The 22,290-nt window shown below is 54.8% G+C and overlaps 1 protein-coding gene across 6 annotated transcripts in view; it reads right to left on the bottom strand.

The window, feature by feature from the left end:
- Positions 1-1,286: 1,286 nt before the first annotated feature.
- MACF1 (microtubule actin crosslinking factor 1) overlaps positions 1,287-22,290 on the bottom strand; it is a 133,427-nt gene continuing 112,423 nt past the window's right edge. For 3 of the 6 annotated variants that reach the window (XM_068417751.1, XM_068417749.1, XM_068417750.1), the window contains exons 70-99: positions 20,901-21,132; positions 19,943-20,169; positions 18,945-19,067; positions 18,738-18,839; positions 18,277-18,378; positions 18,004-18,177; positions 17,742-17,897; positions 17,386-17,583; positions 16,644-16,772; positions 16,163-16,336; positions 15,257-15,412; positions 14,926-15,132; positions 14,674-14,793; positions 14,274-14,443; positions 13,944-14,103; positions 13,057-13,251; positions 12,588-12,716; positions 12,360-12,503; positions 12,047-12,235; positions 11,586-11,703; positions 10,899-11,062; positions 9,603-9,765; positions 9,317-9,471; positions 9,005-9,079; positions 8,276-8,293; positions 6,222-6,339; positions 5,217-5,428; positions 4,551-4,661; positions 2,560-2,683; positions 1,287-2,206 (exon numbers count right to left, since the gene is read on the bottom strand). In XM_068417751.1, coding sequence (XP_068273852.1) covers positions 1,950-2,206; positions 2,560-2,683; positions 4,551-4,661; positions 5,217-5,428; positions 6,222-6,339; positions 8,276-8,293; positions 9,005-9,079; positions 9,317-9,471; positions 9,603-9,765; positions 10,899-11,062; positions 11,586-11,703; positions 12,047-12,235; positions 12,360-12,503; positions 12,588-12,716; positions 13,057-13,251; positions 13,944-14,103; positions 14,274-14,443; positions 14,674-14,793; positions 14,926-15,132; positions 15,257-15,412; positions 16,163-16,336; positions 16,644-16,772; positions 17,386-17,583; positions 17,742-17,897; positions 18,004-18,177; positions 18,277-18,378; positions 18,738-18,839; positions 18,945-19,067; positions 19,943-20,169; positions 20,901-21,132 — 4,602 coding nt within the window. In that variant the 3' untranslated portion in view covers positions 1,287-1,949. Of the gene's footprint in view, positions 2,207-2,559; positions 2,684-4,550; positions 4,662-5,216; positions 5,429-6,221; positions 6,340-8,275; positions 8,294-9,004; positions 9,080-9,316; positions 9,472-9,602; positions 9,766-10,898; positions 11,063-11,585; positions 11,704-12,046; positions 12,236-12,359; positions 12,504-12,587; positions 12,717-13,056; positions 13,252-13,943; positions 14,104-14,273; positions 14,444-14,673; positions 14,794-14,925; positions 15,133-15,256; positions 15,413-16,162; positions 16,337-16,643; positions 16,773-17,385; positions 17,584-17,741; positions 17,898-18,003; positions 18,178-18,276; positions 18,379-18,737; positions 18,840-18,944; positions 19,068-19,942; positions 20,170-20,900; positions 21,133-22,094; positions 22,104-22,290 lie in introns of all 6 variants that reach the window. The other 3 variants (XM_068417754.1, XM_068417753.1, XM_068417752.1) reach the window with 3 other exon arrangements.

Genomic DNA, 22,290 nt, shown 5'->3' with positions numbered 1-22,290 from the left:
CGTGGGCAACCAAACCCATGGGCACCCACCCCCATTGACACCCAAACCCATGGGCACCCACTTCTATGGGTGCTCACCCTCATGGGCAACCAAACCCATGGGCACCTGCATTGACACCCAAACGCATGGGCACCCGCATTGACACCCAAACCCATGGGCACCCACCCTCATTGACACCCAAACCCATGGGCACCCACTTCTATGGGTGCTCACCCTCATGGGCAACCAAACCCATGGGCACCTGCATTGACACCCAAAACCATGGGCACCCACTCTCATTGACACCCAAACCCATGGGCACCCACCCCTATGGACACGGACCTCACTGAGCACCCACCACATCAACACCCAACCCCACCACACACCCCTCACCAGTTGCTCTCACTAGCAAACCCCCACTCCAACACGTACCCTCACCGGCCACCATCCTCACCAGCGGGCACCCACACCACCGAGCACCCTCACCAGCACCCACTCACCCACCTCAGCCTTTTAATTTGGGGTTTGGTGGTTCTCTGCAAGGAAACCCGCACGCAGACACCCCGTGGCCGGCACAGCCCTCACCTCCCCGCACGGGATAACCAGCTCCAGCTCTCGTACGTAAAAAGCTAACACTGGGGAAGGAAGTAGGAGGCAAGATCGTTTATTACCGCAAGCAATTTTAATACAAAAATGTGTTTGGATTTTAAACAATTCATTGGTAGAGCTTCAGTTTTGCCTCAATTTCAACCAATTGAGAGAATCACACAGCAACACGGTCAGAGCCGGAGAGGAACAATATTTAATAAATACAGGAGCTCTGCAGAGCCCTCGCCCCCGGCCCGTCTCCTGGTCACTTGGTCAGTTTGATTTTAGTACAAAGGAAAAAAAGTAGCGTACAAAAGCGAGACAGGACTCGTAGCAAGTGTGCTGGTGAGACTCATTTCAAGGACAAGCGACTGTGCGTGTAAGTCCAGATTTCTCCTAGGAGCAGAGGTCACATCAATCTCAGCCTGGGTGGGAGTGGAATGACCAGTTAAATAATAAATAGGAAAAAAAAGAGATGCAGATAAATAGCGATTCTGTAAGGAACATCTTGGGTCGCTCTCTTAGGCCACCAATGCAGAAGAACCCTCTAACTTGTAGGACCCACCACCCCTAAGGGATGGATCGGAGCGATCCAGACCCGCCATCCCCCCAGCTTCCGCGTGAACCCCCTCCCCACACCCCTCCCCACGTGTTTGTTCTTTAAAAACGCAGTTGTCGGGACAGTATTTTCAAGACAGCAATCGTCAGGACCTTCGCCGTAGTGTGTGCAAATTTTATTAAGCCAAACTCCGCTTTCCTCCAGTAAAACCACAGAGCTTTAAAAAAATGGAAACAGAAGCCCCACGTCCCCTCACCTCACGTTTCTCTGGTTGAGGTATCTGTGATTTACAAAAAGAGAGTTCCTTGAACACTGTAGGATTCAGGTCTTTGCTTTTAAATATAATTTACCTTGCTGAGACAGCAAGTTAAGTTTATAAAGATGCATTTAGGAAACAATCCTAAAAGATTAAAGCAGGTTCACACCCTGCACCGCGCAGAAATCCTATTTATAGTTTAGTTTTTCTTTACACTTTCACATCTTGACCTTTTTTTTTTGCTTCCTTTTTTTTTTTATTTTTCTTTTTTTTTTTTCTTTCTTTCTTTCTCCCACATTTCAGGTTTCCAGGCCCCTCTCTGAACAGGGGGTCACCCAGAGGCAATTTTTATCTACATAAATATTCACATGAAAATAGTAACTTACAAAAAAAAAAGGAAAAAAAAAAACAACCCAAATAAGGCAGCTTCATAACACAACTTTCTTTTACACTTTTAACAATATAGTTTCTCCCGTTTAGAATAAATATACATCCAATGTACGGAGCAGGGTTAAAAACTGGACACAGGTTGGGTTTTCTTTCTTTCAAGAGGGCGTGGGTACAGTATTATCTTTTAGGGCCGGGGGTTTTGGGGGTGGCAGTGGTCGTTTTCTTGGACATGGTGGGGATTTTGGAGGGTTTGGCCATGCCCCGGCGCGCGCCGCCCTGCCCGCCGGCCACGCTGCTCTCCGAGGTGTCCGAACACGCCGACTGCGTTTCCAGCAGGTCGAAATCGGAGGCGTCGCTCCCCCGGCGGCTGCTGGCCCGGCTGCCCGCCCGGCTCCCGGCGCGGCTCGTGGGGCGGCTCGCGGCTTTTTTAGGGTCTGCGAGGGGAGCCAAGAGCACCGTGAGCAGCAGGAGGAGGAGGAGGAGGATTCCTCCCCATCCCTGGACCGACCGGCAGCCCAAGCCCCAGCCCTGCTGCGGCTGCTCTCAACCACCCACCCAGCACCCCCAGAACGGGGGATTCAGCACCAGGACTCGTTAATTCACGAGGTTTTAACGAACCTCGCACTGCGAAACCGCCGCAGCATCCCCTTTCCCAGGCAGGGACACAGCGCTAGGCACCAACCTCCCCAACTATTTATGTCCCTAAACATTTAATATTTTCTCTGCCAATTTAATCAACCAAGTAGGAAGAGCAGCAGCAGTTTTTCAGTCTTTGCACCTCCCTTACCTGCCCGACTGGTTTTGGCACCTGTAGAGACTGGGGAGGAGCTGTTACTGGTGTCCCCAGCCAGGGAGGTCCGGCTGGAGTGGAAGGTGGGTCGCTTCAGCTTGCTGCCCGCCGAGGGGGTCACCTTGGGAGGAAGCACACACAGAGCATCTCGTAGGTGTCACCCGGGCCACAACGGGCCAAGAGCACGTCCGAGATCAACACCTCGGCACAAAGATTTTGACTTTTAAGGAACACCCATCTTAATGGTCGAGGAGAACACGAGCCCTCGTTTCAGCAGCGGTTAATAAAAAAGAAAAAAGCCTGGATCCTGCAAATTTGGAAGGCAATGGCAGTTCGTGCGCTGCAGGCTGATATACAGCGATTTCTAAGTGTTTTTGGGGAAAAACAGTCCATAAAAGCAAAGCTGCTCTCCAGCCGGAGGGTGACAGCATCATCTGGGCTCAAAACCTCCCCAAAGAGAAGGTGAAATCTTGCAAAAATAGGTATTTCAGCACCTAAAGCAGCTCAGGACCATTGTGGAAGGTCAAACATAATGCAGCACCTCCAAAAAATGTGTCCTGCTGTGGGGAGGCATCGGCGCGGGGCGATGCTGCGAGGCGCAGGGACGTCACCCCGGTGCTGGTGCCCCAGGCAGGTCCGTGCACCCACCACCCAAGGGCAGAGGAATCTGAGCACCAGCGATGAACAGGGACACAAAAGGCAGCGAAACACCTTCGGTCGCATCCTGAAACGGTGCTTTTCCTGACCTTTAAGATGTCGCAAATGCAGCCGGAGGGTGGAAAAGCAGCACGAGAGGCAGCTCCGCTCCCCCCGCTGCGGAGGAAAGCGAAGGGGAAGGTGCCGGGCAGGGCGAGGGCACCTGGATCCAGCCGGGAAGGGCAGCTCCAGTTTCCACACCCCAACCAACGCTCTGGGTTCGGGGCAGCGCTGCAGGAGAGCGACTGCCCGGGGTGTCCCCTGGGGCTGGGGGAGGCACCACTGCAAGGATCCAGCTGCAGCCCCGGAGAGACGGACATTAACACCGGAGGGCATTTCCCAATGAGCTTTAAAGCAGCTGCTGGACGTTTCCCTCCACCCCCTGTGATTTTGTGCTTTTTTTTTGGGAAACTTAGAAGTCTTGAAACTGGAGCTGCGGTGGGGGAGAGGGCGGTGGGAGTGGGGCAGCCAAGCAGCTCCCCGGGGGTTAACATCCATCAACACGTGATCGCGAAGGTGCCACTTTCATCATCAGAGATTTCGCTTCTCGTCCTCCATCCTATTTTATAAACACGTTAACAGCAGCAAGCAGGCAGTTTAGGGAGACGGGGGCAGCGCTCCTGCCCTGATGATTTCAAACCATTCCTTTTCTGCGTGAAAGCCCCGCGGAGCAAGACGCCGTGACCCTGCCAGCGCACCCCCCTGCCCCGTGAACCCCCGAGCTCCGCTCGCTATTTCTCATCACCGATTCACAAGCTCAGGGAAGTCCACGAGGAAGCTGAAACTTTTTTAGTCTCAGCCCAAATTCCTCCCTCCTGGGAGCATCCAGCCGGTGGCAGCGCCGGACACACCACACGTGCTTCAAGGCGGCGATAAAACACAAGCGCTCCATAAAAACGACGGTGATGTGGTTACCGTGCATGCGCTGTAGCTGATTTTCAGGTCTCAACTCGGCTGCTGGATTTTAATTTTTCAAAGCCAAACCACTTTTTGAGGCTTAAAAGCCACTAAAGCTTGGGAAAATTTTGCTTTTTAAAGCTCAAGAGGACGAATGTCGCCCCGTCGCTTTGAAAGCAGGTAAATGCGAACCGTGTTTTACTCCGAGGTCGGGGTTTTATTTAATCCGAGTTGGAAACCCATGAAAAACGCCAACAGTCCGAGCGTTAGCGGTGCTCACAAGCGCTGCTCGACCACGAGGAAAGCGTTAAATCAGGCAAAGGAGCAGGAGTTGTGGGTGCCGGCGGCGCTCCAGCCCATCGGCAGCTCCTCGGGGCTGCCAGCCCATACTCTACCTCGGCGCTCGAGAGCTGGAGGTCGGAATAATCGAATCCCCTCAGGGGGGTGCCCGCTTTACTGTTTATCAACCAGGGTTTGTCATAACATCGAGAGAAGTGATGTGGAGTCTGTGAAATGGAAAATCCAAGGAAGGGGAGGGGGGAAAGGGGGAAGTGAGTGAAGGAAAAAAGAAAAAAAAAAACAGAAAAGTATCTGGAATGGGGGAAAACGGCACTAAAATGAAACGAGAACCAAACAGGAAATATATAAATAAAAATAAAGTGAAAAACGCAAACAGATGATGAATTAAACCATGCATGGGTGAACGATGTGGTGGGAAAGGACAGACGATGGGCGATGGCTTCTTCCTGCCTCGGGGACCAGGAGCCTTCATCTGCACGGCGAGAGCTGGGGACCCTCCTGCGGAGCCACGAGCACCCACCTTGGGCTCAAAACCTGCCCTGCACCATCCCCCCCCACCCATCTTGTGTGGACAGCGGGGCTCTTCCTGCAGACACCATGAACATCTTCTAGAGACCACAGGAACCATCCAGCCCTCAAGCCCCAACCTTCCTCCTCCTCCTCCATACACCTCCTGCAGCTCCTCGTCTCACCAGGATGGGTTCGACGGCCACTGGTTTGGGAAGGAGAGGAAAGAGGGAGGCTTCACGCGTGAACCCCACCTTGGCCCCGCTGGCCGGCGTCGCGGGCGAGGATGGCATGGAGGCGCAGCTGTGGTTGCTCTGGCTGGCACTGGAACTGGATCGCGTCGGGGAGGCCGCTCGGGAGGATGGTTTTGATCTTCGGCCTCGCGATCGGAATGGCGTCATCCCCTGGGAGGCCCCCTCCGGCAAGATGAATTTCTCGCGGAGTTCAAGGTTGGTCCGTCCTCGTGCTGGAAGGAGACAAAGGAGAGGAGACCTGAGGTTCGCATGAACCCGACATCGTTACCGAGCGTGTGACCCACAGAATCACAGAATCAATGAGGTTGGAAGAGCCCTCTGGGATCTTCGAGTCCAACCATTGCCCTGACACCACCGTGGCAACTAGACCAGGGCACTAAGTGCCATGTCCAGGCTTTTCTTAAACCCCTCCAGAGATGGTGACTCCACCACCTCCCTGGGCAGCCCCTTACAATGTCCAATGACCCTTGCTGAGAAGAAATGCTTCCTGATGTCCAACCTGAACCTCCCCTGGCCAAGGTTGAGGCTGTGCCCTCTTGTCCTATCGCTGGTTGCCTGGGAGAAGAGGCCGACTCCCACCCCGCTACAACCTCCCTTCAGGTAGTTGTAGACTGCACTAAGGTCACCTCTGAGCCTCCTCTTCTCCAGGCTAAACACCCCCAGCTCCCTCAGCCGTTCCTCGGAGGTCAGACCCTCCAGACCCTTCCCCAGCTTGGTTGCCCTCCTCTGCACTCGCTCCAACACCTCAACATCTTTCTTGAAGAGCGGGGCCCAGAACTGGACACAGCATTCAAGGTGAGGCCTCACCAGTGCCGAGTACGGAGGGCGATCACTTCCCAAATCTCACGATTTTAAGTTCCGTGGTTTGCTTTGGGTCTGTTATTTGGATAACCCAGCCCCACTTTGGGACCATCTGGTCATCCACAGTCAGAGCAAACAAGTTCTCAAACTCCCCTGACTGGGCGAGGAGACCCCAGGCTGTATAAAACCCAGGAACTGCCTTACCTCTGCAAGGATCGTTCTTCACCAAGAATTCATCCAGCGCCATCCAGCCTCCGCCGACGCGGACCATGACCGTGCTCCGCAGGATACGGACCAGCCGCAGCTGCTGGGAATCGCCGAACTGCGGAGCCAAGAAACACTTCAGACAAGGGGGGGACACGACAAGGGACACTTGGCACCTTCCCACAGCGGGCTGCACCGGGGCAAAGCTACTGGAAATGCTCTGCGGGGTCCCCAATGCTTTTATTGATCTGTTGAATACTTTTAGGGTTTCTCCAGATACGTTCTTCTGGCGTCAGTGCAGGCCAGGACCAATTTACAGGAGTTTTTCTCCTGTGTGGTTTTAAGGTGATGGAATTACCCAAATCCTTTTGTTTTAAAGCTGGAAAGAGAATTTTTTCTTGAGAGCAGCAAATAAGAATTTGGAATTTGGTCTTTGGATGGCTTTTCTCAGCCAGAATTGTAGTTTTTTCCTTTTATTAAGGCAATGCAACGACCCTCCCGGTGCAGCCCACGGGGAAAGGAGCCGGCTGATTCGGATCGCTGAGCGAGAAACCTCTTCTCATCAAGTCTGAAGTCCAGGGATTGCACCGAGCCTCAGACTTGACCCCCACCAGCCAGAAAGCCCCCGCCGCAGAGATCGCCCAAGTGAGGATGTTTCGGTGAGTGCGGTGATGGGAATCCAGGCAGGAATCCCGCAGCAATGTTGATTAGTGACCGCAATGTTCATTAGTGATTTTAAACACCTGCCATTTCAAACGAGTGCACCCAGAATCAGAAGCCTGTGTCTGTTTTTTTTTCAAAGCTCCCTAAATCTCCTGGGCAGCCAAGCCCAGGCGCTGGGAACTCGGCAGAGCCTGGCTCAGGTGTAGCAGCTCTGCATCCAGGGCTACAGAGCACCCACTGCGATGAGAAGAGTGGGGAACCAGCCTTTGAGAGCAAAGACCATCTTCAGAAGGATTAAAAAAAGGAAAAAGAAAAAAGCAGCGTTTTCCCTGGGTGGATAAGAACGCAAAACCCACGAGATGAAATGAAAACAGAGAGTGCAAAGCCACGTGGAGATGGGGCACGGCGGGCAGAGGGGCAGGAGGTAACAGCATCTCCCACCCTTCTTCTCACAGGGACGTGGCACCCTGGACCCTGCGCTGGTGGGTCTCCAGGGCAGCTGCCTTCCCTCCCTCTGGGCTCTACACAAGGGGTCTTTCAAGAGCTAGTTCTGCACCAGGGAAAAGCAGGGACACGCTAATCCTCATTTCCACTCCCACACTTGACATTATTTTTCACTTTCTATAATCACTGTCTATATTAAAGCCAGAGCTCTCTTGGATCCGTTCACTTCCAACATCCAGTTTTGTTTCTTTTTGGGCATGTTTTGGTAGGGCACCACCATTTCACATGAAAAATACACTTTTCTGTTCAAGGAGGAGACGTGATGCTCCAGTCCCATTAAAAGAAGAGCTCTGCCCCCCGAAGCAGCCGGCCCTGACGCCCGCTGCACCGCTCAGCTCGGGTCACGCCAGTGACGGGGACACACGTGGGTCTGGTGAGCTTTGCTCCAGGGAGGAGTTACTCAGCGGGTGTAGCGGGGATGAGGGTTTAGTTATGGTTACCTACGGGATTAAAGGGGTGGGCTCGGCATTCTCATTCCATGTGATTGCGATCCAAACCCCCCAGAGCCTGGTACAGCCTCGTGCAGACACTTGTACCCCTCGGGCTGGCCGTCCCCCGAGGGAGGGCAGTGCCAGGCGCCGTGATTTGCTACTGGTTCCCATCAACATCCCCAACATATCTGAGAAAGGAGCCACGGAGAGAAAAATCTCTCCATTTTTATCAAATCCTGCTTTTTCCATCGAATTTTTCCCTTTTTTTCCTGCCCAATGCAGTTTTTTTTTGTTTCGGGGGGGGCCCTCCCAGCTCAGGCACTACCAGGCTCTGTACAGATCACACCCTCCCACAGCAACAAAGGACAGAGCAGCATCACGGACACACAAAACTACGTTTGTTAAGAAAGAAAAACCCCAAAGAGGTGAGAGACAGCGTCGCAAGGCAAACTGTACCTGATTGCCGAGGAAGAACTACGGAGGGAGAGGAGTTGTGGAGGGAGAAGGGATGGGGGGGGGGGGGAAGGAAAGTCGAGAGGAAGAGGAGGGGAAAGAAAAACAAGAAAAACATTTATGGGATTAACAGTGCAATAATCATGAGAACTGTTAACTGCAGGTAGTTAGAAATCCACGGGGTTTAGGGTATTTGGGTGTCAGGTAGGAGTTGGGGGAGCCTGGGGCCGGTGCAGCTGCGAGGGGGGAGTGTTGAGGCTCTGGCCAGAGCATCAGCCCCAAACCCCGCGGGCAAGAGGGCGGGTGGCCCCGCTGCCAGCTTGCTTCACCCCGGCGAAGGATGGGAAACATAAACAGCGAGGCCGTTACAAAGAGATCCTGTAAGGAGCTTGTTCTCCCTTCTTGGGGAGCGAGCTAAGAAAAACACAGGTGTAAGGTACATTCACCCACGAGGAAAACTTCAAGGGCGGCTGGCGGTGGAGTGAATGCCGCGGTTCACGGGGCCGGCGAACAGAACAGGGCCACGTTTATGCTCTCCCCATTCGGGGAACGCCCCGGGGCCGAGCACGGCGCTGGGCAAACGCGGCTCAGCCACCTCCGCTGGAGGACGAGGGCTCCGTCCCGCCCCGGGGGGTCCCCCCTGTGCCACCCCGTGGGTGATCCCCCGCCCCGGGTGGGAAGGGGGAGCAGGATTTGTGCCGCCGGGGCAGCATTCGGCCCCCTCCGCCTTACCCGGTATTTGTTCTCGCCGATCTGCTCCACTTGAAATCTCTTGGCACACTTGCACTGGGCCACTTGCCTGGTGACCTGCCATCACCAACAAGAGACGTAAGGGACCAGGATTTTAGGAGTCTCCCCCAACACACAGCCCCAAGCAGCCTTTCCTTCAAAAACACAGCAGGTCCTCTTGGTACCAGCCCATTTTTTTTAGCTCAGCACTGCCACAACCCTTTTTATTTCCTCCTTTTTGTCTTCTCCACCGCCAACCTCCAGCCTGAACCCCCCCACACCCCCCTCCACAACCCATCTCTTTGGGTGCTTTACCTCATCTTCGATCTTGTCGGCGTCAGTGGTGGGGCGGTAGGCATCCTTGTTGGGATGGAGAGCAGCCACGAACTCGTAGTAATCGATGTAGCCGTCGCCGTCACGGTCAAAGATGTCGGCCACCGCCGTCATCTCCAGCTTCGTGGTGGGGAATTCTGGAAGGAGGGAGAAAGGAGCGACTGATGCAGGGACCTCACTCATCAGAGCTGCATCTTGAGTAGGGACAATCTCTCATCACACCGAGGCGGCCGTTTTCCGGGCTCGTTTCAGGCTTGGAGGGACTTACTAGAGGCCAGGATGCCGTCGATGAACTCCTGCCGCGTGATCTTCCCGTCTTGGTCTTTGTCGATGCGCCGGAAGAAGTCCATGACACGGGATTTCTTGTGGTTCATCCAGCGCATGTACTTCTTCCGCCAGACATCGAAGTCAAAGTTTGCAAACTCCTTCAGCTGGAAGGAAACCCGTGAGAGTCAGGAGGGGGGAAAGCCCCGAAGCACCCTAAAACACCAGCCTTCACCCTGGTGAGCCCGTGCCCGAGCTCCCCACCCGCCCTCCCGGGAAGGTTAATCTGGATTCATCCAAACACCCCCCCCCATTAACGATGGGGCCGCTCAAAGGGACTTTGAGGAACAGAAGGACACACAGCGCAGCCGACAGCCACGGACCCCGCGTCACGGACCCACGGACACGGGAGGCAGCATCCCCCACGGCGGCGTACGGACACACACGCAGATACCAGCTACTCGCACGCGGACACACACACACCCCCCGCCTCTGCTCGGGCATTCGGGGGTGTTTTCTCCACCCGGGATTTCTCCTAACGGCTCGCCAGGCTCTGTGGTGAGGAATACCCACTGCTGGCACCATTCTGGGCACGTCTCCCCTCTCCCTTTCCCTCTGAGAAGGGATTTCTTGCTCATCTTCCAGCGGCTGGGGCACACCTCAGCTCTGCAAACCCCAGCCCCACAGCTCTGCCACCAGCCTCTGATAAGCCACTCACCCTCCAATTTAAACTAACACCCTTTTTACCCCCCCCAAAAAGGACCCCTCTGACCCCGCCAGCTAAAGCAGCTCTCAGTAATGCAATGCAACAATTTTTAGCGTTTTCTTTTTTTTCCTATAAACATTCTCAGAGCTAAAAGCAACGAAGAAAAAACATTAATACGTATAAACTGAACTGACCTACAGCAAAAGCAACAAAAAACAAAAAAACCACTCACTTCTGGGCATAGCTGCTTTGTTAAGCATAAATAAAAACAAAAATTACATTAGATGTTTGGAAAAGATAGAGACAGTAATTGTTAAACTAATTACTAGGAGTAAAGCAGGCCTGGCTGGCATTGCCTCTACAGACACCGACTGCAGGGGCACAAAGCAGTGCGTTAATGTGCAGTTAATTACAGAAGGTAGTTTGCAGCCTTAATATTTTAGGAGTTATTTTTTTTTTGCTTTTTCTTTGGCTGTTTTCGGGAAGGCAGCAGTAACTGGGCACTTCAAGAGGCAGCACTGATTTAAAATGCTTCTCGAGCAACCCCCGGGCACCGCTCTCCCCCCCCTGCCCCGAGCAGCCGGGGGCTGTTACCTCCTCCAGCCTGTCCAGGGCATCGTTGAGCTTCCGCTGCCGCTCCAGCGCCAGCAGCCAGACCTGCTGCCAGCGAGCCGAGAGCTGGTTAATCCGGGGGTTCTTGGTTTCCGACTGGGAGATGATGGGCATGCTGGGGGGGGTGGCCTGACTCAAGGATTTTCCTGGAAAAAGGGAGGAAAGGAATTGTTTGAGGTGGTGGTGATGGGTTCAGCGAGTCTGAGCGGTCCAAGAAAGAGCAGCAATGAAATGTGTTTTATTTTTAAATAGGAAACCTCCCACGGCCTCGCTGGCTGCTCTCCGGAGGGACGCGGTGTCCCCAGGTAGGAGGACAGGGTGACGCACACCTCTACACCCACCCCCCCAGTGCTCCCTTTGCGCTCGAGAATTCACAACAGACTCTGGCTTCAAGAAACAGCACAAAAAAAGATCCCAAAACCTCCTCACAAAGCAACTGCTGAGAGAAAGGGAAGAGCAGGGACAGCACGAGCTTCCCCAGGCGCCGCACACCCCGGCACGGGCGTTTTGGCAAATGCCACCTGGATTTTCCCCTCCTGGGGACACCTTCCTGATGGCTGTCAATGCAGGATGCCTTGTTAATTGATAATCAAGGTTAATTAGTTTCCTATGCATTTCATTTCCTCCCATCGTAGCAGGTTTCACCAAAAGTATGGAGCGGAGACGTACTGTTGCCGCGGGACTTCTCGATGAAAGGCCCGTGGGGGGGCTCAGTCGCTTTCCTCTTGTACGTCTTCGTGACCCGGTCCACGTCCGGCTGTTTCCGTGTCATCTCCTCCATAAAGAACTGTCAAAACACGGAAGGGACAAGAGAACCTTTGCAGTTTCGAGATGTTTTCAGTCTCCTGTTGCTCCAGATTCTCGCTGGGACGTGTCAAGCCCATAGAGGACATGGGAGCATTAAGCACCGGTGATGGGGGCTTGTGGTCAAGCTATCGCACAGCGTTGGCTTGGACCTGCTGGGGTCCATCCCCTGGGCTGGCTTTGCTCCCCGGTGACCGCTCTGGTTGGGTCACATACTGTTTAACAGGGGTTTCCAAGAGAAGTCAACGCCTCCTCCGTGGAGGGGCAAGAAAAAAACCAACCCTGCCCCTCTCTGGAGCGCCCACCGTGTTTGGCGCTGGGCTCACCTGGTGTTCGGAGATGAGGGCTTTGACCTGATCGATATTCTGGGGCATGGGCTCCTGGTCCCGCTGGATCAGGGTTGTCTCAGCCCACTGGATCCAAGCCAGGAGCTCCTCCAGCAGCTCTGCGTTCGCCACCAGCTCGGAAAGCGCAGACTCCAGTCTCTGCTGGTGCTGCTTCGCCCACGTGAGAACCTGGTGGGAATGCAGAGACGACGATTAGCCCAGGGTGGGGAACCAGGGGCAGGAACCCACCCCATGTGGCCATCTCTGGTGGTGGTGTCCACCACCAGCCTGGAGCAAAGCCCTGGGGACTCACCTCCTCGAACCTGGCTCGGATGATGGTGATCCAGTGTTTGATCGTGGTGATGCAGTCGGGATGGCAGGCGGCCAGGATGACCTCCCCCATGCCCACCGCCGCGTTCACGTCCACTCTCTTCTCCTCCACTTTCTTCATGAACTCCTGAAAGGCCCAAATGAATTATTTTGCAACGTCGTTCCCCCCAATAAACTTTTGCTCGGGTGGCGTTTCGGAGCTCCCCGCTACCTTGTGCGCGTCGATGAGGGACTGCAGCGCCTCGGCGTCGTCGGGCAGCGCGCCCCGAAAGCGCAGGGACTGCTCCGCCTCCGAGAGCCACTCCAGCAGCACGTGCACGGCCGTCCTGAACTCCTCTGCCTGCGGCGACAAAAGCACCGGACATCAGCAAACACCAGCCTGGACGGTCTCTGATCACGGCTCTACTCCTGCCACGCGCATCGGTGAGATCTTTTCATCCTCCCTTCTCAAACCAGCCTTTATTGGCTCTTTGGAGACAAGAATAAGTAAATAGCTGACACCAACCCCCTGCTTTGGAGTCCTCACTGGTCACTGCTGCAGGGCTGGGGTGTCCTGCTCGGCCAGGGGATCAGTCACTGGGCAAAACCTCTTCTCCGAGGTTCGTGTTGACCTCCCAGCACAAACCTGCAGCCCAGGCAAAGCTCTCCAGGACCGTTTCCACCCGTAGCCTTCTGCTCACCTGCTTCAAGGCCTGTTCCAGGCGGGTTTGTTTGGACACGGACAGCTTGCACACCGTGTCCCACCGGTTGCTCAGCTCCTGCAGCTGCACCTTCACCCAGGTCGTGTCATCCCGGCTGTTCTCGATGAGCTCCCGGCCGGAGCGCTTGAGCACCTGGACCGTCCCCGTGCGCTTCCCCAGCTCCTTCTGGAAGACCTGGATGGAGAAAGGGCAGAAACCAAGTGGGACCAGTCAGTCCCAGTGGGTTGCTTCACATGGGGAATAAAACAGGGAGCACCTCTGAAATAGTTTGTAACGTGGGTTTTGCACCCACATCAGGGATCCACCACAACCCTGGGTGATGGGAGGGCAGGCGGGGAGCTCGGCAGCGCAGGCAGCTCCTGAGCGTGTTTCGGTGTAAGGACGTGGGCAGGAGCTCCAGCCTTCCACCCTGGCAGAAGCAGTTGTGATGTGGAGCAGGCGAGCTCCAGCCCAGGAGCTCCAGCTGCAACGCAACGGCCGCCTTGAAGGGAAGCCCAAGCCCTGCCTGGGGATTTCAATGTACGACCTAACGCAAACCCAGGAGCGCCAGTCCCCGACACACGCTGGAGAGAACTGCCAAGACCAAAGTTTACAGAGGACTATAAATTCAGCCACCTTTTCAAAATGAAACCATCAACAGATCTGACTGGTCTCTGAAGAACAGAGCTCCAGCTCCTGTAACCTCCATAAAAGTTTCTTCCCACCTGTTTGCCCTGGTGGACACCCTCCTTGTCCACCGCAGCAACGCAAAGCAGCAGACACGCAGCTCTGCAGCAAGGCCCCAACTCCGGCTCCTCTTTCTTTGGCTCTTGGGGAAGACAAGCCCTACTCATGTCCCAGAGAGGAGCTGGAAAAGGCTCTCTCACCTTGTGAGCGTCCATCAGGTTCATGACCAGATCCAGGTCACCATGGACAGGCTGGTCTTCAGCTAACTGGGGTTCCACCTTGTAGAGCCAGTCCACCAAGGCCTGCAGCGCATCCATGAACTGCCCAGAGAACAAGAGGGCTTCTTCCAGCTTGTGCTGCCTGAAAAACAAACATCCCTGTGAACTTCCACCAACAAACTCACCTCCTTCTGTCACGTCCCAGTGACCTCCTCCAACCACCCCATGAAATCACCTCCCCTCCTCTGCTCTCCACTTTGATGAGTCCTCAGCAAACGAGCGCTGTTGGTACCACATTGGGGCTGGACTTACCTTTCCACAGATTTGCCACACACTGTGTCCCACTTATCCCGGACTTCTCCCAGTAAATTGTCCAGCTTTTGAGTGTCATCTGGAAGCAAGGCTTTTTCTTTGAGGGCTCTGCCTGTCCTGATGGTGGTGTCGTAGACAGGCTGCTTCCCCCCCAGAGTCTTCTGGAACTCCTGGGAACCGGAGAGAAAACAAAACTCTTTCAGAAAGCCTGGCCTTGGCTTTCTGAAGATACATGGTGCTCATGAAGATCCCCAGCTGAATGTTCTCCATGGCAGCAGTAAGCGTGGACATGCCTTTCCCCTGTCCTGATGGCAGAGGAGACGCTGCCCCACTCCCTCTCCTGACAAAGCCCCCGCTTCCACCCAGCATCCAGCACCGCTCTCACTTTGGGAAGTTCTACCTTGTGTTTGGAGAGCTGGAGCTTGATTTTGTCGGGATCATTGGAAATCTCCAGCTCCGAGTCCAGGTGATTCTCTGCATCCTCCAGCCAATCAATCAGTTTCTTCCAAGCTTCGTGGAACTGCAAAGAAACAGGAGCAAGTCTGAAATTTAACACTGGTGGTGTCCCCAGTCCCTTTCTGGTCTTGGGACCGCCTGCCCTCCAAGGCTGGCCATACCTCGGGGTCTGTCACACCCTTCCCATGCTTCTCACCTGCTTGGCTCGCTTCCTGGCATCATCAAGAGCCCGTCCCCGCTCCACCGAGCGCTGGACAACCTTCTCCCAGCGGGACTGGACGCTCACCAGCAGGTTCTTGATCAACACCACATCCTGCTTTTGACTGAGAAACTTCAGCTGGTTCCCGGTTTGATCCAGCTCGATGATCCGATCCCGATGAGCGTTCACCTCGTTGGCGAACACCTGCGAACGAGACGTCCTCTTATCTGCAAGGGAGCGGGACGTGCCCGTGGGCGCAGGGGGAGATGAGGTGCCACCCTTGCTCCCTCCATCCCGGGGAGCCCTTGGGTGCTCGCAGCACCGGTACCTTGTGCTCGTCGATCTGGGCCAGCACGGCGTTGAGGATGAGGCTGGCCGGGGGCGCGATGTTCAGGCTCTGCTCGGCCAGCGTGAGCCAGTTGATGAAGTCCTGCAGGGAGTTCTGGAAGTCCGTGGCCAGGGCCAGAGCCTCCTCCAGCTTCGCCTGCCGCAGCGGGGAGGGAGAGGAGGGGGGAAAAACACAACACAGAGGGTGAGAGCTCACAACCCAACAGAGGCAGCCTTTGTGTCCCCAACGAAACGCCCCTCTAACAGGAACCTCATCGCCTCGGTCCGGGAACGCGACTTGGTTACCAAGGGGAAGGGGGTGCAGTGAAAAGCCACCGCTTCCTTTCAAAACAAGAATGGCCCCTGAAAGAGGAGACCTTCATGGGCACACGAGCAGCTGCGTCGCTCTCGGCTTCCCGAGGAAGGGATGGCCGCGGGGAGGGCGGCTGGCGAATGAGGTGGGCGAGATTTCGATGGTAACAGCTGCAGCACCGCAAATTTATTCTGGGCTGAGGCCACCGCGTCCCTTGTTTTATCTCATCGCCGGCCAACAGCCGAGGATGGAGTCAGCTCAGAGGAGGATTTGGCCCGCTGTCTCGCGGAGGACCAACAAAGCCTGCCTTTCAGAGCCGCGGGAGGCTTCACCCCACCTCTCCTCTAAATTAACCCAAAATGCAATTTGACTCTCATTTTCTGTGTGATTTAACCAACTCTGATGACTATCTAGGGAAAAAAACCCACCAGCTTGACGCTCAGACAGCACCATCTGAAAGACGAACTCAACCCGCACGACCAAGAGAGAGGATGTCTAAAGAAATCCCCCAGCCCTGCCCGGCTCCATCCCTCTGGGAAAGCAGAGCAGCAAAGTGCTGCCAGCCCAGCTCGTGGGGCAGGGGCCAACACTTACCTTCCTCTCCTCCATCTTGGTGCTGACCAGACACCACTTCTGCTCCAGCAGCGCTACGCTCTGCTCCGTCTTCGAGCCAGAGCCGGAGTCATCGCGGTTCAGCAGCATCAGTCGCCCCTTGGCCAGCAGCTGACTGTAGATGTCCTCCTTGGCTTTGAGCTGGCTGTACAGCTCCTGCAAGGGAGGCATCACCGGGGCGTTAGACAAAGGGGGAGCTCGGAGAAAGGCCATGGCTTGCTGCAACTCAGGGTGATGAGAAAATGAGGTTCAGGGCAGGCACAGTGACAGCAGTGGGTCACTTTGAGCAGAGGAAGGTGATTAAAGCTTGACCCAGGCATCAAGTGCAAAATTCTCTGTAAGAAGAGACCAGAGAAGCACTCTCCTTCCCATCAGATACAGAAGGGAGAAGTTCTGATGTTGATATTTGACAGACAGGAGCTTGATGCATGAAAAGCATTAAAAACCTCTCCTAAGACATTACCATGTGGGCATTGAGCTGCTCCCGGGCAGTTTCTGGCAGACCTCCTGTGGGTTTTGATGCTGACAATTGGCTCTCCATCCTCGTTAGCCACAGGAGGAAGTCTTCAATCTCACCATGGAAACCCTGGGCCTGTTGGGGCACATAGAATCGGCCACAGATCAGATGACATCAGCCACCATTGATCAGGCGCCAGGGTTAACGCTGTGTTTGCTTCAAAACCAGATACAGAGGCGGAGCGGGATGCACCAGTGCGTTATGGAGGGTTATACATGGCACCTCCTTAACCACAGAATCAACCAGGTTGGAAGAGCCCTCTGGGACCATCGAGTCCAACCATTGCCCTGACACCACCCTGTCAACTAGACCAGGGCACTAAGTGCCATGTCCAGTCTTTTCTTAAACCCCTCCAGAGATGGTGACTCCACCACCTCCCTGGGCAGCCCCTTCCAATGCCTAATGACCCTTGCTGAGAAGAAATGCTTCCTAATGTCCAACCTGAACCTCCCCTGGCGAAGCCTGAGGCTGTGTCCTCTTGTCCTATCACTAACCACATGGGTGTGCCTGGTCCTGACTGCGCTTTTGGGCAGGCACCAAACTACTCCAGGACCAAGAGTTAAATGAAAAACTTGCACAAAATAGCCCAGTGTCTCTCTAACTCCCTCCCCTCTTATTTCCCCCCAAAGCGAAGAGGGAAGAGGACCCTCAGTGGCACAACAGGGTACCCCCAGCGCGTCTCCCTGACCTGCTGGAGCGTGGACTGCAGCTGCTGCTCCCTCTCCTCCGTCTTCTGCAGCACTGATTCCCAGCACGAGTTCAGCTTCTCCAGGCGGTTTCGCAGGCTGCTGGCGTCGTCCCCTGCGCTCGACTCCAGGAGCTCGTTGCCCGCTTTGTTCACCGTCTCCACGGTCGCTTGGTGGGCCAGGACGTCGTTCTTCAGCACCTACGTGAGATGGGTTGGGCAAACGTTGGACATCCCTCTAAAACCCCCTGGTCATTCCTCCGTGCTCTCATGGACTTGAGCCAACTCAAACCCTTCGTGAGAAATAAAATCCTGCAACTGGAATAGACTAAAACCAGACCTGGAATGGGAGTACTCACGTGGTGCTTCGCGAGTTCAACCTCGATGACTTTTGGGTCTCCATTGATGGGTTTTTGGGCGTCGAGCAGCTCCTCGGTGTGGGTCAGCCAGGCCATCAGCTCGGCCAACGCGTGCTGGAACTGGCCGAGTGCCAGGAGAGCGGCTTCTAACTTATGCTGGGCAAGGACAGGGATGGAAAAGGGAAGTTTAAGTTGGGAAGGAGGGGGAGCACCCCAGCGAGTTTCAACCCCGCACTTGTGAGAGCCCAGGTCTTCTCTCTACCTGTCTGTGAGCAATCTTCTCGCCCAAGTTCTCCCAGAGATGTTTCAGCTCTGTCAGTGGTTCCTTTATGATGTCTCTGTCTGTCTCATCTGTAGCTTTTTTTAGCATCAGTTCACCTTGGTGATTAAGCTTTTCCATCTCAATCTGCTGCTGGTAAACCTCCATTTTAAACTCCTGCCAAAACCAAGCAGGACAAAAACCAGAACACAATGAATCACTGGAGCGCCAGCTCTGCGATGCCGCGCGAGCGCCGGCCCCGCTCCGCCCGCGTACCTTCATCTCGTTCATCTGCTCCTTAACCGTGTTGAGGTCCGTGCCCACAGGAGACATGTTGCACAGTTTGATCACGGCGTTATCCAGCCAGTCAAACATGGCCTGAAAGGAGCGCAGACCCGTTAGCAAAGGGGACGCCGAGCAGCGCTGTCCCCGCAGCCGGCCGGGGGAGCGGGGCGGGTGTCCCCATCACCCTGCACCAAGAGCTCTTTCCTCCCCTCTCCTGCTTCCAGCGTAAGGACCCGACAGCAGCCAGGCTCACCCCGAAGAGATTTAGGAAGACAAACGTGATCAAATATCTGCTCTTCCTTGGAGCTGGTTGTTGAGCTCAGGCTCTAACACTCGCCCAGGAGATGTTTTCTGCTTTGCATTAGGGCAAATCCCACACAGCTCCAGGGAGAGGCCTCGCAGTGGTGCTCCCAAGGTCTACCCACCCCACAAGAACAGCCCTGCCCTCTTACTTGAAGCGTATCTTGGTATTGCACAGCTGACTGCATGGCTTCTTCCAGCTTTTCAAGCCTCTCCTTCCACGTTTTGTTTAGATTTTCCCACGCGTTGTTCATCTGCGGAACACAAGATTGCCCACAAAATTCGTTAGGCTCTTCTACCGCAGCTCCCACTTGCTCCTACCCGACGTTATCTGAAGGAGAGGCTGCTGCTTCTCCTACCTCATCAATGCTCTTTTTCACTTCTGGTTTCTCAGTTTCGCCACAGGCAAAAATTAAATCAGTTCCAAGGAGTCGGATGAACTCCAGCTCTTCATGCAAGCCGTCCGTCTCCTCTTTAATAGTCTGCACACAGCACAGGCACAAAAGACAAATGGTTGTTAAATGCTCTCCCAAAATCACCTCACGAACAGGAGGGCTAAAGCTAAAGTCCTTCCTGCTCTGGTGTTCTGCAGCCTGGCCGAGAGCCCGACGCCGGAGCCCAGGACCAGGCTGCACAGCGAGTTGGTTGCCACCACCAACCCCGTCTGCTCCCACCTCTGCTGCGCGCAGGGGTTGGGGGAACTCGAACAAGAACGTCTGTATTTAGCTCGAGGTGAGCCTCAGCTGCCTGGCTGGAGATGCTGTTTACAAGAGGTGTGCTGTTTACAGGAGTGGTTTGTCAATATAGGAATTAGTTTTTGAGACTCAACCGTTGCAAACCAAAGCCAGAGTGGTTACAAAAGGGAAATAGCAAGGACAAACTTAGCAAAGCGTAAAGAAACATCCCTCCTCCTCAAGGTCGGAGCCCACCTGAAGTGGATTTCACTGCTTATTTGAAACAACCGAACAATAACGTGGAATTTGAGCCCATCCAGCTTCACACTTATCTCCGGTCTAACCCAAAGCTAAATCTACACTTCCCACGCCAGACAGCGCTCAGATGCCTTCAGCTCAGACTGGGAGCCTCCCAAACCAGCAGCAGATAAAGGGATTTAAGCATCACTTCCTCGTCGGGAACAGGGGCGGGGGTGGTGGGGAGGGATCTGTGGAATACACTTGTGGTTATTTCCTTGCAGTTCCAAATTGCAATGGAAATAACGTTTCACAATCTGACTGCCTGCCTACAAAACTCTTTCACAGCCACTTCTGGTCACGCTCCTGTCTAAGATCTACCCCAATTTAGCGCACAAGCTAATGCAGACAAGTTCCATAGAGGGGTACAGTCCCCTGGTCCTCACCTCTGCCGCTTCCACCTGCTGCTTGATGATGGAGGGGTCAATCCCTGGGCTCTCCAGGTCGTGAACGATGTCCTGTGTGTCCTTGATGGTAGTCAGGAGGGCTGCCATGTCGTACCAGAACTTCTCTGCAAGCTCCAGGACATCAAGGAACTTCATTTCACGTTCCTCCGCCCGAGCTTTGATGTCTTCCCAGAAGAAGACCATCTGATCCAACTTGTCCTGGATTACTGAGGAAGGGAATGAAAACATCCAGTGAAGAAGTAAACCTTTCTACAACTCAAAAGCATTTTGCAAACACTTTCCACTTAGAAATAGCCAACAGAATATTCAAATGGGAATTAAAGACGACCAGGACTATCAGAGCACTAACTCAGAGTACTGAGGGACATGAGAAACTCCAGCTTGTAGAAATAAAGCCTTTATTTAAGTGCAGGCAAGCTCAGGGCAAAATTTGCCCACACACTCTCCTGCAAAGAACTTCTGTTCTGGCCACCTCTAGCGTGAAGTCTATGCTCACTCAGTCCATGAGCTGGCTGTTGAGCTGCCAAGAAAGGTGCCAATTAGTGCCAATCGCATTGACAGGTCTTTTTGTGCTGGGGATGTTCCTTCCCTCCATTAGATGTTGAATCAACACCAACAAATCGTTTCCCAGAGGGCCACCAACAGTTGCCACAAGAGACCAGCTCAGGGTGACAGCTCATCCTGGCTGAGCTCAAACCTCTGCCTGAGCAGCCACAAATACATCTTTCTCCTCTGGCTGATACCACCCTGTCTGCTCCAGATGGAAGCAGGCACCAGATATCTGCGTGCAGAGGACTCATCCCTCCTCCTAAGGCCAGGAGACCCTCTGAGATACAGCCCTGGCACACCAAAGCCTCCCCCATGGTGACGGAGCCATGGTTTGGGTAGAAGTTGGGCACTGCTACCAGCCCAGTGTTAAATCCACCCAGCGATCCACCTTTTGCTGCCAGATCCTTGTCCGTCCCCTGCGATCGGCCGATCAGCTCCTCCCCGCGCCGCTTCAGAGCCTCGAAGGAGGGCTGCAGCTTCTCCAGCTCCACCGCAGCGTTTTTATTCTCGCTGATGCACTCCCGGATCTTATCGACCTCGGCGGGGATGAGGGGCGGCACGCGCAGGCGGGACGAGAGGGTCTCCAGCGTCTCCAGCATGGGCTCGATCTTATCGTGGAACTGGAGGAGAAAAGTCCATTAGGGGAGGAGGCGAGATGAGATTTAAGCAACGCCGCATCGCTCCCGGCGCGTGCGACAGCCCTCGGCGCCTCTCGGAGAGGACAAACATTGCCTGCGACAGCGATTGAACCTGCAGCCTCCTGCCCACGCCTGCCAACAGCCCCAGGCTGCACCAGCCCAAACCCTGCGTCAGCCACACAGAGCTGGCACGGGCAACTGCGAACCAAACACGGCAGCGATTTGGCACCACATCCAACCCCATAAAAAATGCACATTTTTGACCGGGCAGTGGGTAGCGTGGCAAGAAAACCCAGTGCCGGTCGGTCGAGCGTCCGCGCAAGGACGCTGCTGGAGAAGCGCCCGTGTTTGGTGCTGATGGAGATCTCGGCTCGGTGCAACACCAGCGAGAACCCCCCCGCGGTGGGGACAGCGGTGGGAGCTGCATGCAGGTGGGGAGGAGCGAGGTGCCATGGAGCTGGGGCTTGAACCAAAGCACAACCAGAAAGCCATGAGTGAGAGAGGAAAGGGGGGTCTAGCAGGGCTTATTATTATTATTTTTTAAAAGAAAAGTCAACTTTGACCGTGAAGATCCCAACCCATCTCTGCTGGTGCGCAGGACAGCTCTGCGCTCCGGCTGCCAGCTCAGGTCCCATCTCTGCAGGACACCAGCGCCGGTGTCCGCCAGGTCCCAGGCTCTGGCAGCAGAGTGGAAAGGGGCTCTTGGGGCAAAGCTGAGCTCAGCCCACAAACAGGAGCAAGCGGGCACGGCCAGCTGGAGCAGAAAGCTCTGCGCAACCTGCTCCGAAAGCAAAACCTCGGCGCTGCAGGAAGCGTTCCCGGCCGAGACACTCCCAAAGCCATCTCAGAAACGTGGTGTCAGGCCCCCAGAGTTAATTTTTAAGCGTAAAACAGGATGAGCCCAAAGAAAGAGTGTAAATGGAGATGTGTGGTGATGGGCTTACCTCGGTAATCTGCAATGGTGGGGCGCAGTCAACACAAGAATGAAATGGGACCACGTGGGGAGGACGGGCACAGGCAGCAACACACACAGACAACACATTCCACAATGGGAGTGAGAGATGAGAGGGGAGGGGGGTGTGGGGGGGAAAAACTCGGAGTTAATACAAGTGCAAACCAAGAGAAGTGACTACACAATAC

This window comes from Nyctibius grandis, chromosome 24 (assembly GCF_013368605.1).
Source record: "Nyctibius grandis isolate bNycGra1 chromosome 24, bNycGra1.pri, whole genome shotgun sequence".
Lineage (NCBI taxonomy): Eukaryota > Metazoa > Chordata > Aves > Nyctibiiformes > Nyctibiidae > Nyctibius > Nyctibius grandis.
This window is presented reverse-complemented; position numbering and strand designations above follow the sequence as displayed.